The sequence below is a fragment of the Choristoneura fumiferana genome, chromosome 2 (assembly GCF_025370935.1).
Source record: "Choristoneura fumiferana chromosome 2, NRCan_CFum_1, whole genome shotgun sequence".
Lineage (NCBI taxonomy): Eukaryota > Metazoa > Arthropoda > Insecta > Lepidoptera > Tortricidae > Choristoneura > Choristoneura fumiferana.
Genome location: NC_133473.1, coordinates 8018502 through 8035588, shown reverse-complemented (window position 1 = coordinate 8035588; position 17087 = coordinate 8018502). Strand labels below are relative to the sequence as shown.

At 38.2% G+C, this 17087-nt stretch overlaps 1 protein-coding gene across 2 annotated transcripts in view; it reads left to right on the top strand.

Moving 5' to 3' along the window:
• The window catches only part of LOC141442075 (proton channel OtopLc-like), a 129061-nt gene that overhangs the window by 20368 nt on the left and 91606 nt on the right, over nt 1-17087 (top strand). Inside the window, exon 1 of one of the 2 annotated variants that reach the window (XM_074106995.1) lies at nt 9852-10061. The exons of the other annotated variant lie outside the window; for it this stretch is intronic. Within the exon in view, the coding sequence (XP_073963096.1) occupies nt 10009-10061 (53 nt within the window). The 5' untranslated portion in view covers nt 9852-10008. Of the gene's footprint in view, nt 1-9851; nt 10062-17087 lie in introns of those variants that run through there. 2 annotated transcript variants of the gene reach the window in all.

The following is a 17087-nucleotide window of genomic DNA, read 5'->3' as shown; positions in this document are numbered from 1 at the left end:
GAAAACGGATTCACATATTTTCCGCCTTGGTGCGCTTTAGTTTGAACCTAAACTAAGTATGCGGGAAGCATAAATGTTTCAGGGACAGAGCAACAGCTGTGTAATGATATGTATAGTGATGTTACCCGGGATATTATAAGTCTCATCTCTTGTCTGTAGACGTAGTTTGCTGTTAATGGATCCTTGAGGTGTAATATAGGTTCCTTCGTAATACTTATAGATGTTTCTAGCTGCATTTTAGCATAAATGTAGCGTTCATAATATATTTACAACAGTATTTTTTGTTACTTTCTTATTAATAGGCTAAAAGATGCCCACGAGACGCTATTACCAAGGCTCTGGCTTGCTCTGCTGCCTCTCCATCTGTCGTAGAGCATCCTTCAAACCGCATCCAATACATATGTTGATTTATAACACAATTATGCCGCTTGACCTGTAACTATGTAGGTAGGTATCTACCGTAGTTCAGTTGAACTTAATTCCCACCCACTTTCTATTGTGGTATTGACTCTAAACTTGACATTTATGCGTAGTCCTGATGGGTACCATCGAACTCACTTGATGATGGAACTTGAAGCTAGACACTGGAACACTAAGACAGAACAACGCCGTGCCGAAATCTAGCCGTGTTTGGGCTTGTTAGAATAGACTTACGGTGCACTTTTTGGTTATTAAACTATTCCTGTTATGTAACTTTAGAGACTGATAATGGTGTTACAACAATACAATTGTTTTAATGTTTTTATCTGTGTCTTGAATGGTGGTGGTTTTAAAGGTTGTACGAGGTTAACTTGCGCTTACCCGCTTTTATATTCAATTGTTAACATAAATACACACATAAATAATAGTGATATACACACGTGGGACGCGGAGTGGGTCAATGTATCAATTTTCGCAGTAATCCGGAGGCTTTCTCGGAGTTAATGCGAGCAACATCTTAGGAGATTTTCTGGGGATTTAACCAGCCATTTATATCTTCTTTAGCCTTTTGTTGGCCTCTAGAGGGCTAATGGAGCTTCACAGAGCTTGATAATAAAATAAGCAAATTACAAAAAAAAAAATAGTTTTCGTCATATTTTATTTATTGTGAAACAAATACATTTTGTGTTGAATGTGTACTTTACGTGTTACCTTACTTCCCACGTGAAGTCAGTAGCCAAAAACCGTAGTGTAAAGCATGAGAAGTGAAAAAGATGTTTCCGCACAATTGCCAGCGAATCAAAACCAGTAAATTCCTAGAAACTTGAAATTTGTTATGAAGGCTACACAACTAGAAAAAAATTCTGAAAATTATTTTTTTCACGTCTCTGTCCGTCTATGGTAGTAACCATCTGAAATTGTCCCAAAACTGCATTTTTTTTGGGACAGGGGCTCTGCCACAGCTGAATGTTCAAAGAAAATTTGCACGGAATCCTTAGTGCAGGAGTCCGACTCGCACTTGAGCAGTTTTTGATTACATTGAAGCAGCGCGGCGATGCGTCGGCCGATCCGTGCCGTTCCAAAAATATATAAAAGAGTTCTTCCTACATGCATTCGATCGATACAGGGCGGACCTGAATTTTATTGTCCCGGAAACGAAACCGCCTGAGGTGTAGTCACTGTTGTTAAACACAACAACGGTTCAATTGTATGTACAACGAATTATCTATCCTTTTTGGCAGGTTTCTTGTAACATTGTAAATGTATAAAAAAATGTATTTATACCTTTTTGAGGTTTTTAAAAACAAAAAACGAAATCTGGGATGTGTCACGTTTATGATCCTGCCTGGCTTGATCCTATCTTGTGATTTTATAGCATCATATAAGACGCCTCTATAGTTTGCGTTAAACGAAAATAATTAGCCATGGCACATCCATTTCTTTAACTAGGTATAGTCAAGGACATTAATTCATGAGCCACTATGGAACCTTTTCACAGTAAACGTCATTGTGATATTGCATTAATTAACAAGGAAAATCTGAATGAGTTTTCCTTTTTGCTTTTTGTTGCACGTGACATCACCTGTGTGGATGCTGTTCAAATCAAGCAGTATTCTTGTGATAGAGTGACAAGACACGCACTTAAAAACTTTTGCATTGAAATATTGGCGGATATATATAGGTTTTTATTCGACTGGATGGAAAACGAGCAAGTGGGTCTCCTGATGGTAAGAGATCACCACCGCCCATAAACATCTGCAACCTAGAAGAGGCCTAATATGGGATACCTCAAGTGCCAGTAATTTCACCGGCTACTCTCTACGCCGAAACACAACAGTGCGAGCACTGCTGCTTCACGGCAGGATTAGCGAGCAAGATGGTGGTAGCAATCCGGGCGGACCTTGCACAAGGTCCTACCACCTTTATATTTTACACATTAAAACTATCATATTATAAAACAAACACAGCATTATATTTTTATTCCACTAACATCCGTAGTTTCGATCTGCCTCGAAGCTAAATATTTATTTTCTCCGGCCCCCTCTAAGATCGCCCGTGACAATGCTTCGTATCCAGCAGGGATTGAGTCAATATTGTCTCAATTCCTTATCACGGCATTCCACCTGACCGGACGATATGGCGTTTACCTGATAGTTTGGATTTAAAGGACTTACGTGAAGTCGATTTCATGAACGGCCTTATAAAGGTGACATAAAATTGGTATGACAGTTAACTATCCAAGCTTTTTCATTTGGCGCTGGCAAAATAAAAGACAGCTTCATCATATCTGAGCCTATACACGTCCCATTGCTGGGCACAGACCTCCTCTCAGAATGAGAGGGCTTAGGCCGTAGTTCCCACGCGGGCCCAGTGCGGATCGGGAATTTCACACACACCATTGAATTGCTAGGTTTGTGCAGGATGTTTCCCTTCACCGAAAAGCTCGTGGCAAATTTCAAATGTAATTTTACACATACATTTTCGATATGTTGAATTACCTAAATACATTGCCTTTGTCAGTTTTATTGTGACTATACGTGACCACTAATGGTATAATGACTTACAGCCTTATTCATAAAAAGTTAGAGCCTCCTTGGAGGCTCCTTGAAGGCCCGATGCTAAAAAACATGATTCATAAACGTCTGTTAGCGCTAATCAGTCGATCAAGGCTCTGCTAAAGTTAGAGGACCGTAGACCCTCCTTTATCTCCCTGCTAAGTCACAAAATGGCCGCCACAAGTTTGAACAGCTGACTTTGACAAGAGCAAAAAACCATACCTAAGATATTTATAGTGAAGGCAGGGCTACGCAAAGATTAAAAAAAAACAGGAAATGTTAACGCCTAACTTTTTATTGCGGCAACAAACTTGCCCGCTACGGGAGCGTAACCGACTCAAGCTTGTATCACGTCACCGGCAGCCAACAGAGACTTCGCTTATCACGACATACGCGATCTGCAGCCAATGAGAAGCCGCGGCGTCGCCCACCGACAAGACAGCTTTTGGCCGACTACGATTGGCAAAATTGCCACATAAGCTCTCTCACTTATTTTTTCGCACGCTTTACATCGCACTAGCTAAAATTTGCGCTATTTAATTTTTATCTCTTATTCAAAACTGTAACAGTAGTTATAGTACTTTTTTAAGCAATATATGCAAGTATTATAAAGCTTGCTTTCGTCATTTCTACCTGCCATCCACATCTTCAAGACCATCTCAGAGCCCTAGCCGTGTCTAGACGCACAGACAGGAAAATTTATTTTCAGGAATTTGTATTCAAAATCCTCTAAATTAGCAACAATAAATTAACAATAAATATGAAAAAAAAATTAGGATGATTAACATAATTATGGCTTTTTGCCACAACATAAAAATGCGGATCAGAAATGGCGGGAAAACAAACTTCTCGCTTTTTTTTTCCTATGCTAATTTGCTGTCACTGCTGTATTTTTTTTTTATTATCGATTAGGCCATTTTTTGTCTTTGATTTGTCAAGGTGGCCAACATAACGCGTCTAATCCGTCTATCAGCAGCTCAACAACTAGCAGACTGCTAGCAAGCGTTTATGAATCATACTTCTTGACAACCGTCTAACAAGCTTAATCAGTCTGCTAAGTAACAGACCGATCAAACCTCAATTAAGGATTTTTTATGAATAAGGCTGTTAGTATTTTGTCGCTTCTCGTCTCCATCTAATATCCCACGACCTTCATCATTATTGTCGTTGTTACTCTTGGTTGCATTAAAACGCATTATCTTCCGGTACACTGTCTTCACTTATCCGATAGCAGCTGTTTAATAGTTCAAGTGCCTACAGCGGCCGGATCGGTAACATGAGCAACAAATTTTAAAGATAGACGCAAGTTCCAAAATTTTATCAAACAACATCGGCATTTTGGCAGCTCAGGCGCTCGATTTTTTAGTACAGTATCTACGAGATATATAATCACCGTCTGTGATTGCCAAATAAATAAATAAGTACCTACAAAATATAACAAATCTAATAAAGATACGAACACTTCCGAGAATCTCAGACACTCTAATAAACTTACGCCTATTACTTCCATGCCTTAATTAAACAACGCGACTCCCTTTTGACGCAAAAGTTAAACAAAACTTCACAGACAGTGCTTGATTAATCGGGCACAGATGTGGCGCCTCGCCACGTGAGAAAATAGGGAATAGGGCTGAGATAACGTTAATGGAGTGGAAAGACACATAGATACCCGGCTATTTTGGGAGCTGGATAAATAAATACGACTTGTCCGCTGAACTTGGAGCGACGGAGAGGAAGTTAAATAAGTTAAATAGGAATTTTGAACGGCCCACTAGAATATTTTGCCTTAGGCAAATATTTGGAGCAAAGTGATATTAGGGTTCTCTGCCTTTCGCCAATTCACGTTTCCCAAATGTTTCATTTGCCAACTCAGGATTTTCTCTGAAACCATCTTTTTTTCGGAACTTTCATAAAACTAACCTAACCTACTGTGTTCTATATGTCGGCGGCCGATCGTAAAATCCGCCAGATCACGAAATTCCTAGGCATATCGTGAAATGCCGCCATTTCGGCCGGCGAAGTGCCAGAACCGATATGGCGGCGTTTCATGATATGCCTAGGAATTTCATGATTTGCCTAAACGTCACTAGGCAAATCGTTAAACGGTGAGCTTTGAACGATACCTATGGCGGATGTCCCTTAGCCAATTCATGAAATGGCGGCATTTCATGATATGCCTAGGAATTTCGTGATCTGGCGGATTTTACGATTGGCCGCCGACATATATATATATAAAAGCATTTTTGAAAAAATATGGTTTCGGAGAAAATTGAGAAATAAAACAGTTGATAAATGAAACATTTGACAAAAGAACCTCCTCCTTTTTTGAAGTCGGTTAACAATAGGTAATTCTGCGAAAAGGCAGAACTCGTGATATTAGACATATCTAAGGCATGTTATAAAAGCGATAAAATATTACTCCCAAAGTTTTCGTAAACAATTATTCTAAGCTTGAAGTACGAGTACACTCGAACCAATCACATTGCTTGACATGGAATTTATCATGACACTTACCTACTGATAGAACGTTTTACGGTTGGTCAGAAATCAAATGGTTCGACTGTACGAGTAAAACTAACAGTAAAACATGTTAGTAAAAGAAGTCCCCTTTGGCAAGGTTCCGAAGATTCAGGAAGCGTTTTTTTCTGATTAACTAAGCAAATTTTTTATTTTGTGTATAATTTCTTATATGTGTAGGTATGTATCTATATTTTTGACTGTCATGACGTGTGTGTCGTGTTTGGTACCTACGTTGAACAAAAAACCTTTTTTATTTAGTCTGTGACAGATTTTTACAAAATTTCATAGCAAAGGATGATGGTAGGTAGGTTACCCAGTGTATATAGTTGTATACTGTATACAAGCCTCCTACACGCATGTATGAAATAAAACTACATACTGTTCTAGTCAAGGGTTTCTCAAAGCTTGACTAAATTACGTCTAATGAGCAGGGCATTGTGTCGTACGAAAGGAAGGTTCTTATTCCAAAGGATAACGAAGGTGAGAAACGAAAGTGAATAAAATAACAAGTCAAACTCTAGCTTTCCTGTGCTTGTGTGGATTCGTTTTCTAGCGCTTTTACATCTGGATAAGTTATGTTAAGTCTGTACGTTCTCTGCTCAAAAATAGAAGTGAATCTTTATAATTGATTGAGTTGAGATCAAATAAATGTATACTTAAATATACAAGTAGTTTAACAACTTATTTATGACATATAGATCCAAGACGCGGTGCTACACTAGGCCTTACGAATAGGCTTAGAGTTGCTCAGCGGGCTATGGAGGGGGGTTACTAGAAAGTCAAACTCCTTAATTTTTTAATATTTAGGATTTAACTTAATTAAATTTATCTGTACCTACCTATTTCACTTTTCTGGGCATTTCTCATTACCCTGCCAGTAAAAATAAGTTAAGATAATAAACATACTAAGTATTACGAGTATGAATAAATAATCGAATTTCACGTTTCATTAAGTTAAAACTTTAACTTAACTTTGGTCACTGTAAACACTAAAATTCGCGAATAAAAGAAAAAAAAAAACGAAAATATCCCGTTTTAGTCCTTTAAAACGAAAACTAGCCAAACAAGATTGCTGCCATTATGTTTCGTCTCATTGAATAATTATTGACAAAGCAATAAACCGGTACTCTTATAACACATAAACCGGGGAAGTAAATAAAGTCAGCGCCTCATAAAACACCTATTAATATCCTAATGCTATTTCTCTGTTACTGATGGCAGCTGTCGGCATACCCATTATTATTAGGGTGGTTGATTCGAAGAGTATGTCTGTCAAGATTTTTCCTATTAAGTGAAAGCAGTCGCTAAGATTGATCTCGATATGCTTGCTAAAACCATTATCATAGAAAATATTTTGTTGGCTACATATTTACCTACATATATGCTTTGTTTTTACAAGTTCATGTATTTATAGTTTCAAGCTACCCAGTGTCAAATTAAGTGAGGTATAAAATTCGGCCAAATGAGAGTCGGGTTGTTATGCAAATTTAAATGCCAGGAAAACATTTTTTACGTAATAGTAGGTTCATATTCATAATCGTGATATCTAATCTTCACAATCAGAAAACAATCTTGAATAATCAGGATTCTGACTTTTCGCCAAAGATACTTGATCCAAATGATTCATTTCTGAAACTTTATAGTAGTGTACTACGCATACTCAGGATATACTCGTATTTCAAGACTATCCTGTAGAACCTACATTTAGGTTAGGTTAGTTTTATAACAATCCTGAAGTACTTAAAGTTTCACAAAACCGTTCCATCCATATAAAACAGTTGGGAAATCATTTAGGAAAATATTTTCGGCAAAAAATTAGAGAAGTCACACAGTCAGAGAGTAACCTTCTAAAAGTTCCTTTTTCCTCTTGAGCTACGAACTCAGTGATTTAAGCACCCTTTTTAATTAGCGTATCTAGGTAGCTAAATAGTATATCCTCAGTGCGGGCTGTCTGGCGTGACGTAGGATACTATTGTGCTCCAAGAGCTCTACAGATGTCTCTAAAACCACTCCACCCTTCGCCGACTACGCTTTAGCTTTACTTTGTACGCGCTCTGCAACTTTGACTTATGTATCTTAAACCTTTACTTCAGTATTGAAAGTGACACTTCAAAATTTTCTACTTTGCCTATTTGCAGAAGTTTCTGGACTTCTAACTAGGTACATCGTCCAACCAGTCGCGGTGAGGAAAACGAATTTCGCATTTAGTAGAGATTTTATTAAAGTCCGTTCCTTTATCGACAGTTGTTTCGCGAAGTATCTTCTGGCATTCCGCTTTACTGAATAGATTTTACACGATGACGATATTTTGGTAGTTTGATAAAATACTGTATACCTACCCAGATGAGTAAAAATAGCAACATCTCTCAAACACGTAAGGATGTAGCTGATCAGGATATTGTGCAAAAGGTTGGGTACGATCTTAACTGAGTTTCCGTTTAAGCGATCTAGTAAATTATGCGATTTATGTAGATCGACGCAAACTTATGCAGTAGAAGAGGCAGGCAAAAATGCTCTTTGATATCATGCCATACGTGTTATATTCTCGGGACGTATAAATTAGTATAGTTTAAGAGTGTAGGCGGACTCGGAACGAGACTGCGTGTCGCCGAACGAGCGCTGAGTACCGAACCGCAGTAATAAATGAATATAATGCCATACTACACTAACCCAATAGGCTTTTTGGCAAAATACATTGCATATAGCCAGGTTTACTATTGGCTCTGCAATCTAATTCTGAAATGGACTGCCGCAGCTACCGAGTCTGATTTTAAAGTTTTGTCTCTATTATAAATATGTACCTACGTAGGTGTAGACACAATGTTCACAGCTACGTCGATTGAATACCAAAAATAACCACATACTATGCAGGTAGGCTATTAAAGAGTCAGTACATTATAGACTGCTCTAATAATCGTGCATGAAGTTTTAAAGCAGTAACAATGCCTAGACTGAATAAATACTCGTAGTGCTTGGTGTAGCGCCTACCGAAAACGCTGATCGTTCATGATCGTGGGCAAGTGTTTAGTATCTATACAAATGCTGCGGTGACCGTCGCACTCAAATAACATACACCTCCGGTAGCCGTAAATTTGACAAACGACGTACGTCGGCAGAGACGCTCGGCCGACGGTCCTATTCCACACGACATAGCTATACAGTCTACCAACGCTGCACTGTATGTGATCATACCGATATAATCGACGGAAGAGTACTAAATTCACCTTTATAGTTACACTGGCGTTTTATGTCACTTTCATCCTCGATTATGAAGCAGTAAATCACAGCTCTGTAGACAGTGAGGCACGTGTGTCTGCAGGAAAACACTATAAATATAAATTAATTTACAGTAATGGCAGATATATACCTCTAAACAAGGTTCTGTCCCAGTAGTTGCCATTTTAATTTTATGTTATTACTTTAGCAATGGAGATAATGGATATAAGTATTTAATGCCATTCAACTGATAGAGAAAGCTTCTATGGGTCTCAGTCCGGCGACTGAAAATACTTGATTTGCCTAGCAGCAACTTACTATGCCTCACGATGTTTTCCTGTGACAGGAAAACATCGTGAGGAACCTGCACAAACCTGCGAAGCAATTCAATGGTGCGTGTGAAGTTCCCAATCCGCACTGGGCCCGCGTGGGAACTACGGCCCAAGCCCTCTTGTTCTGAGAGGAGGCCTGTGCCCAGCAGTGGGACGTATATAGGCTGGGATGATGATGATGATGAACTTACTATGCTATATAAATGCAGAAAGTGGACACAAGCACTCAATCATCGTTGAGACATTCGTAGGTCAGAAGAGGATGTCCTGCGAAGGAAAACTCATGACGATTTTACACGTGTTATATAATCTACTGGGATTGGTATAGAAAACTGCGCATAGCTATGTTATCCGGGATATTGATGATATCCTATCGTCGCCCCCCTGCTGTAGCAAGTCACGTGCATACACCTATTAAAGTTGAGTAGATGTCACGTACTACATACTACAGGATTATACATATAGGCATAATATGTATGGTAGGTATACAATGCGATAAAATAGGTTTTAACTATGTTTCCAGTATTCACTGTATCTGAAAGGTTTATTGCTCTTTGTGTAATTCTAGTCACGCTAGCCGAATGTAGGTGATAAAATCAAAACAAGTTTAAATTTATGTGTTTTGTATGTGTTATTTTTAGGTTATGTATCAGATATATAGGCAATGTAGCAGCTAGTACGGGAGCCACATCAATTTGCTGTCATTACATGGCTATTTACCAATTTCGCTCGAGAGCTGGTCTCCTCTTTATCTCGCCCCCATGTTTGCATGATAGTATGAAATTGATGCAATCCAGGCCCGGCTCAGTATTGTTTGGGATCAGTGCTTCCCCTAGGACTGTCGCGTGCGGTCCCGCGAATTCACTCAGCCTGCGTTTGCGACTACTAAAGTTCCAAAATTATGCATAAAATGGAGTGTGGATTATTGTAATAAGCTCTTGATTAAGTGTGAGAAAGATATCATCATGAAGATTACCGAATCTGTGGCTACCGACAGTGAACTGCAGCCAGATGAGAGGTATAGATTTTTTAGATACAGTTTCGTTCATTGATGGATCTTTTTATCGTGTCTAGTGTGTAGTGTAACGACAGATTTCAGTTTTTTTTTATTCAACTGGATGGCAAACGAGCAAGTGGGTCTCCTGATGGTAAGAGATCACCACCGCCCATAAACATCTGCAACACCAGGGGTATTGCAGATGCGTTGCCAACCTAGAGGCCTAAGATGGGATGCCTCAAGTGCCAGTAGTTTCACCGGCTGTCTTACTTTCCACGCCGAAACACAACAGTGCAAGCACTGCTGCTTCACGGCAGGATTAGCGAGCAAGATGGTGGTAGTAATCCGGGCGGACCTTGCACAAGATTTCTGATTTTCTAGATTTGTTTCGAGCTTAGTGTGTTAATTTGTTGACGGAGATATGCATAATTCATTGGGCCGTCTGCATCAAAAACAAAAATAATAATAATTAATATTGTACAAGTATAACTTTTCCAGTCACTTACACTACCTATAAATAACTCGTACTAACCATCCCAACACAGGGAACTTTGCTTAATTACACTTGACGTTTCTGCTGAGCCAACAGAACTCGACACAATGCGTATTTACATAAACTTGTTGCCTTTCCGCCCTCCGACGCAAAATGAAAATGACATTAACAGGGGAATGACAAGGTGTAATCGCTCACGAAAGTGATAGATCGGTGCGAAATGATTCGCCCACGAGGTGACGCTGTCCCTCGCCCTACTTCCTGTATTTTGTTCTGTTGTAAACACTGGGTCGTTCTAAATCCCGGGGTCGTCGACCGCTTACACTCCACGCGCTGACAGGGGTGGCCTGCGATTAATTATTGTAAAATGCAACAAAATGTGAGCGGCTCACGCGACGCCTCATTCCTGTGGTAATGAAATAAAAGGTGTTTTCGCTCGCCACGGCGCGCGCGGTAATTTGACGTGTTTCACGGGCCAGTAGCCGGCTGACATAATCACTTGAATACCTATCTCCCTTCTTATGCCCCGTAATGACAGGACAGACCGTGTTAAAAACTACACCATTATGAAAATAACGTTATTTTTTATTGATGCACTTTGCTGTACTAGCGTCGTAAATTGAGATTAACGTCTATTAATGCTCTTAGACACCTTACAATTGTTGTGCAAGCAATAGTTTATTATTCTTCTACCCGCGATGTTGAGTTTAACGTGCGGTGCGTACCTACCGAGTAGGGTAGAGTAGGAAGTGAGCAGGGATCCTAATTTAGTGTCTATCTATCTATATGACGAATACTGCTCTACGCAGGGATTTAATTCATTGCATAACGCATATCCTAATACACGGATGGGGATTTTTTTTCCTTCGCGTGCCAATATATACTTACGAAATATATGGCGGCCCAAATTGTTGCATTTTTGGCTATGTTATTTACCGAAATAAAAATATTAATAAGTATGTTTTTTTTTATTGAACTAATTTGGTCACTGACAATGCGAATGAAATTTTGTAACAATACGAAATCTTCTCTTGATTTTTGTTTGAGGCCGGATTTCAAGCCTTTGCGGGCTGGAGATGGCCAGCGGGCCGCAGTTTCCCCATCTCTGTCCTAATATGAGTATTTTTCATAATAGTCGTATTTCGACACTGGATTTATACCTATGTACAAACTGAAGCTGGAATAGGGGCTATTTTTATACTATTAACCTGAGCAATGACTCTCACAAAGCGAGACAAAGGATTCTTAAAATGCGCATTTTTCGTAGGCAATTTGTAGCGACAGCGAGCGCGCATAAAAGGACGCAAATGCGCCTAATGGAGACATAATTATGCCGCCACAATAGGTGTTGTTTCGTTGCAGGTGCTTTTGTACACGGAATTCTGTTGACGTTGACGCTTTCATCGTGATTGCTACGTGTATGCTACGACGTAGCTGACACTTCCTGACAAAGAATCTCTCAGTAATACGTTTTTTACGGACAAACCGCTATTTTAGCGTCTTGTAGGTTTTTATCAACTTCTCTTGCCAATACGACTATACGTGGTAGATTAGATTAGTTTGGTTTTGTTTAGGTATTTATTATTTGCTACACGACAACTATCAGAATGAAAAACAAGAGACAGTTTTTGTTGTATCAAGTTGGACATTTTTTAGGTTCCGAATATCGAACTAAAAACGATAAAACCTACACCCTATAGAATCACTTTGTTGCTTATTTCTGTCTCTCTCTGCCAAGACTTTTTTTTCCTGAAAACACGTGGAGATTGAGTTTTAGACACAGCTCTGAAAAAAAAATTAAGGCCTCCCGATAATAAGAATACCTACACTTTTATGAAATTATATTTTTTAGCGAAAACGATGAGAATTTAAATCTATAGGGCTCCTCTTGACACAGAATCATGAAAGTTTGAAAATTTAATCTCCGCAAAAATTTACTTTGTTCATAAAAATATTGTACTACTACATATTTGTACGAAACTGTCAATGCGTGAGTCGAACTCGTACTTCGTAGGTTTATTAAGAGTTCTTAGTAAGGCGGAGAATGTTCATTCGAGGATTTTTTTTTGTTCCAAGCATTGCCTTTGTGCGTCTTGAAGACAAACAGGACAAGCTGCTAGTTGTCTTGCAGGAATTCCACACGAAAGGCGAGAAAGTGTGGGAGTGTGGGTATTTTGACGCAGTGAAAAAAAAGAGCTTTGTCATGCCCTGTGAAGGCTGGATGTGTGTTTTTGTAGCATCGCGTGTGCCACTAAAGAGTCGAAATGTTTGTTTTTCAAAAAGTACTGACTCTAATACTATGAATGTTTTTTCTGCTTGTACCTATGACTTTTTATTTTTCTTTCAGCATTCATCAAGCGAAACATTTTTAAGAATATTTGTAAACTTGCAGGCTGCAGGCCACAATATTGCATTGTTCCTTGGTTCTTATCCCTGACGATGCTGCATTGCATCATAAGAGTTAAAGAGATGTGTAACATATAATTGTTTTATTTAGCTAAGCAACAAGGCGCGCTAATGTAATCTAAGAGCGAGGAATATTCAGCTGAAAAACCACGCTGAAGTTTCGCTTATGTGAGCCGCTGTTAGCATTTGACTGAGGCTGAATAATTTGGCTCATTTTATTCGTTCCCATGTGTTTAGTCCTAACAATGGTATTAATTCGACAGTTTTTGTTATTGGTAAAAGGTATTGACTTTCCGCCTCACACTTGTTAACCTATATACAATTTCGTTACCTACAGAACAGGCCTTGCCTAGTGAGTGTAAGAGCCAGTGTAAGTTATTGTAAAGTAGCAACATTTTTGAAAGTAAATGAATAGAATTGAATTGATTAGTGGGATAAACAAGTTGAAAAATTAACATGCTAACCAATATACCTACCCTTAACTTTCTAACCATATTTGCAACATAATGAACCATTTTTTGAGCAAATGTCGTCATGGCAGACTGTACTGATAAAATAAATAAAAGTTTTTTAACCATATACCTACTTACGCGATCGTCTTCAGCTCGCGCGACATTTTTAGGGTTCCAGAGCCAAAATGGCAAAAACGTAGCCCTTATAGTTTCGCCATGTCTGTCTGTCTGTCCGTCCGCGGGTTTGCTCACGGACTATCAATGCTAGAAAGCTGTAATTTTGCACGGATATATATATATGTAAACTATACCGACCAAACCTACGTTACATAGACGTAAAGTGGGGGTGATTTTTTATTCTCATCCAACCCTCTAGTGTGGAGTATCGTAGGATAGGTATTTTAAAACCATTAAGGGGTTGCTAAAACGATTTTCATTAAAATCCAAACTGGTGGGTGGAAAATTTTGAAAAAATTCAGGATGGTAGTAAGTATATCAAACTTACAAGGAAAACTATAACGGTTAAGTTTTCTTGAGAATTATTAGTAGTTTAACAGTATATAGCAGCCTAAGGTATCAAATATACCTAAACTTGGAAGATTCCGGATAAAATACGAAATCCTTAGTAAAATATTACTTAATTTTTTTGTAACGGCTACGGTTTTTATTCAACTTATTATTTATTTCTCTGTGGCGAAACACGACCTAAACAACCAGTAGTGAATGAAAGAGCAAAACAAAGCACGCCCCAGCGTAGACGTAGTTACAAAGTTGTAGGGCCCGCCGTCCATTGATTACGGCCCCAAACCACTTCCAACAGGAGTTGCCTTTAAACCCACTATAGATCTGCAAGGAAAATCGTGTAAGTTGTATTACATCTCGAGGCCGCAAAGGGAACTAAGCTAGTGATTTGATCTATGGCCTCTTAAGCAGAGGATCGTGAGTCCAAACCCGGGCTCGCATCTCTGAGTCATCGAAATATCTGTCTGTGAACTCCCAAATGAACTCCCAAATACTCCCAAATTCGGTTTTTTAATCGACAGCTAATTTAATCGAAATTATTATTAGCTAAGTTTCCTTAAAATCAGTTTACACCCGTTCATATAAGATATTGAGCTCTGTAATTACAGTTAATATACAACTTTTTTAAGTCGTTCTTTTATAGTGCATATTAGGCTATTTACGCCTTATGGTAAGAAAAGACGTGGTTTGAAATGGGCTATGCCCTTTTACCTTAGACTTGAAGAATTCATTCGTCATTTCCAGTTCTGCGTGCTCTGCGACTGGCGTACGCTGGCGGCGCCAGCGAAAGGGAACGCTGCGACGCCAGACAGACACTATACCACACTGTACGGACTGGGTTGGGTGACAATGGCAGCGATTTCTATGAAGTTAAGATGATTTAGATATCGAAACGTATGAGCTCTTAAGATAACCCCCACTTAGTGAAAAAAACTATTTCGTCGTTTATTGCAATTTGCATTGAAATGTACAATGTTTTGCCTGAAATTTAGATTCCTTAAATAAGTCCTCGATATTTGGTACTTATAAGGTTTAAATTGTTACTAACCCATTGTATGGGCTATCGTCTGAAATAAACGCTTTAATTTCATTTAATTTCCACGCATCTACCGCATCGTGATCACAGGTACGCAAATTCTTATGTACTTATTGTAATTAACAGTGAATCATTAGGTGAAAGCAAGTCTTCAGGATAAGGTCGACCAAAGCTTTTTGGGTTTTTACAACTCCAACTAGAATGAAAACTGCAATAACAACATTTTGTAACACTCAATTCATCCTTACAATAAGATTTATTTTCTGTAAAATTCCCAACTCAAAATAAAGATAAAACAATATAAAGCGCTTGAAACTGATTCGCTAAAATACTCTTTGGAACAAATGCTTCAAGATAAGATATGAGAGCCTGTTTCACCAATCTTTGTCAAGTTTCTATTTTATGAAAATAATACCTGTTATGCTATCTCTCATTAATCGATTCAAATAAACAGAGACTGCATCATACATTTCTGTCATATAATAATAGCAGAGAGTGGTGAAACAAGGAATAAATGTCAGGTAATGAAAATAAAAACGCCAATTTTTTTGAGAAATCCATAAAACTAAATTTGTTACTCTAATCGCTAGAAAAGAGCCCAACTCTAATATAGCCATACTTGGTTATAGATATCGAATAAGTTAGTAGGGAGTTTATTCTATTGTTTTTGACAAAACTTCCGTCGTCTGTGCAGCAAAATAATCCACAAATGTTATCGGATGGCGTTTGATGTTTTGTATTTTCGTATTACGCAGTCAGGGTTTAACTGCTGAAGTTCCAGCTTTAATTTCTGTTTAACGGAAGTTAAAAGAAGACAATTTGGGGATTTTAAGCGATTTAAATAAAAAAAAATTGGATGAATGAGCTATCTAAGAATAATGTTGACTCGAAAATCAAATTTTCACGTTTAACCGCCTACGAGACCAAAAAATAATTAAGAATAGTAGTGAAAAGATATACATCATATTAAATAACAATTAATTGAGTCTGATAATTGTACGGTACTCTTGCTGCTGCTTAAATAAATGCCTAATTATATAGGTAAGGAAATTTACAATTTTATAACTTATACATTACCTAATAAACTAAAGATAAATCCTAACTAAATAAAACAAAAATGACAAATTAAGTAAAATAACAAATCAAACCACAAATAAATACAAATAATCAAAAGAAACCGAACATTGTCAAATATAATTAAATTAAACACACGCACACATTATATAGGTACTCAAGCTGTAAATTTACAGATTTATACAGATTTTCACCGTTGTAACTGACAAAAATAGTCCCTCAAGTGGACGCGTATATATAACCAATTTTTTTTTCATGAATGATTTCGTATAACTTTTTATACTTAAAGTAGGTATGTAGTCTAATTTAGATGATTTTATACTAAAAAGAAGGAACCCTTCAATGTTGATTTCATTCAAAGGCTCCGGAACTGAAGTATGAAAAATGTGGTTTCAGTTAAATATCCTGAGATTTTGCTATGATATAGATTTCAAAGTCCTAAACAAAAGTCTCTAAAAAACTAAACTAAACTGAAAGAGCTCGGAAACAGAGGTAGCACCCTAAGAGACTTTTGTTCAGGACTTTGAAATCTATCATCATCATCATCCCAGCCTATATACGTCCCACTGCTGGGCACAGGCCTCCTCTCAGAACAAGAGGGCTTGGGCCATAGTTCCCACGCGGGCCCAGTGCGGATTGGGAACTTCACACGCACCATTGAATTGCTTCGCAGGTTTGTGCAGGTTTCCTCACGATGTTTTCCTTCACCGCAAAGCTCGTGGTAAATTTCAAATGTAATTCCGCACATGAATTTCGAAAAACTCAGAGGTGCGAGCCGGGGTTTGAACCCACGACCCTCTGTTTGAGAGGCGATAGGTCAAACCACTAGGCCACCACGGCTTTGAAATCTATAACATATCAAAATCTAAGGATATTTAACTAAAACCACATTCTTCATACTTTAGGTCCGGGGTCCTTTGAAAAAAAAAACAATCGCATGCTTTGGCACGAGGTAGGAGATGATTGTGCTTTTTACCCATTGAAACTACACAATGATAGGTATTTTATTTAAAGTTATTTTCAATGGCGTGATTTCAGATATCACCCCGTTTAAAGAAATATTT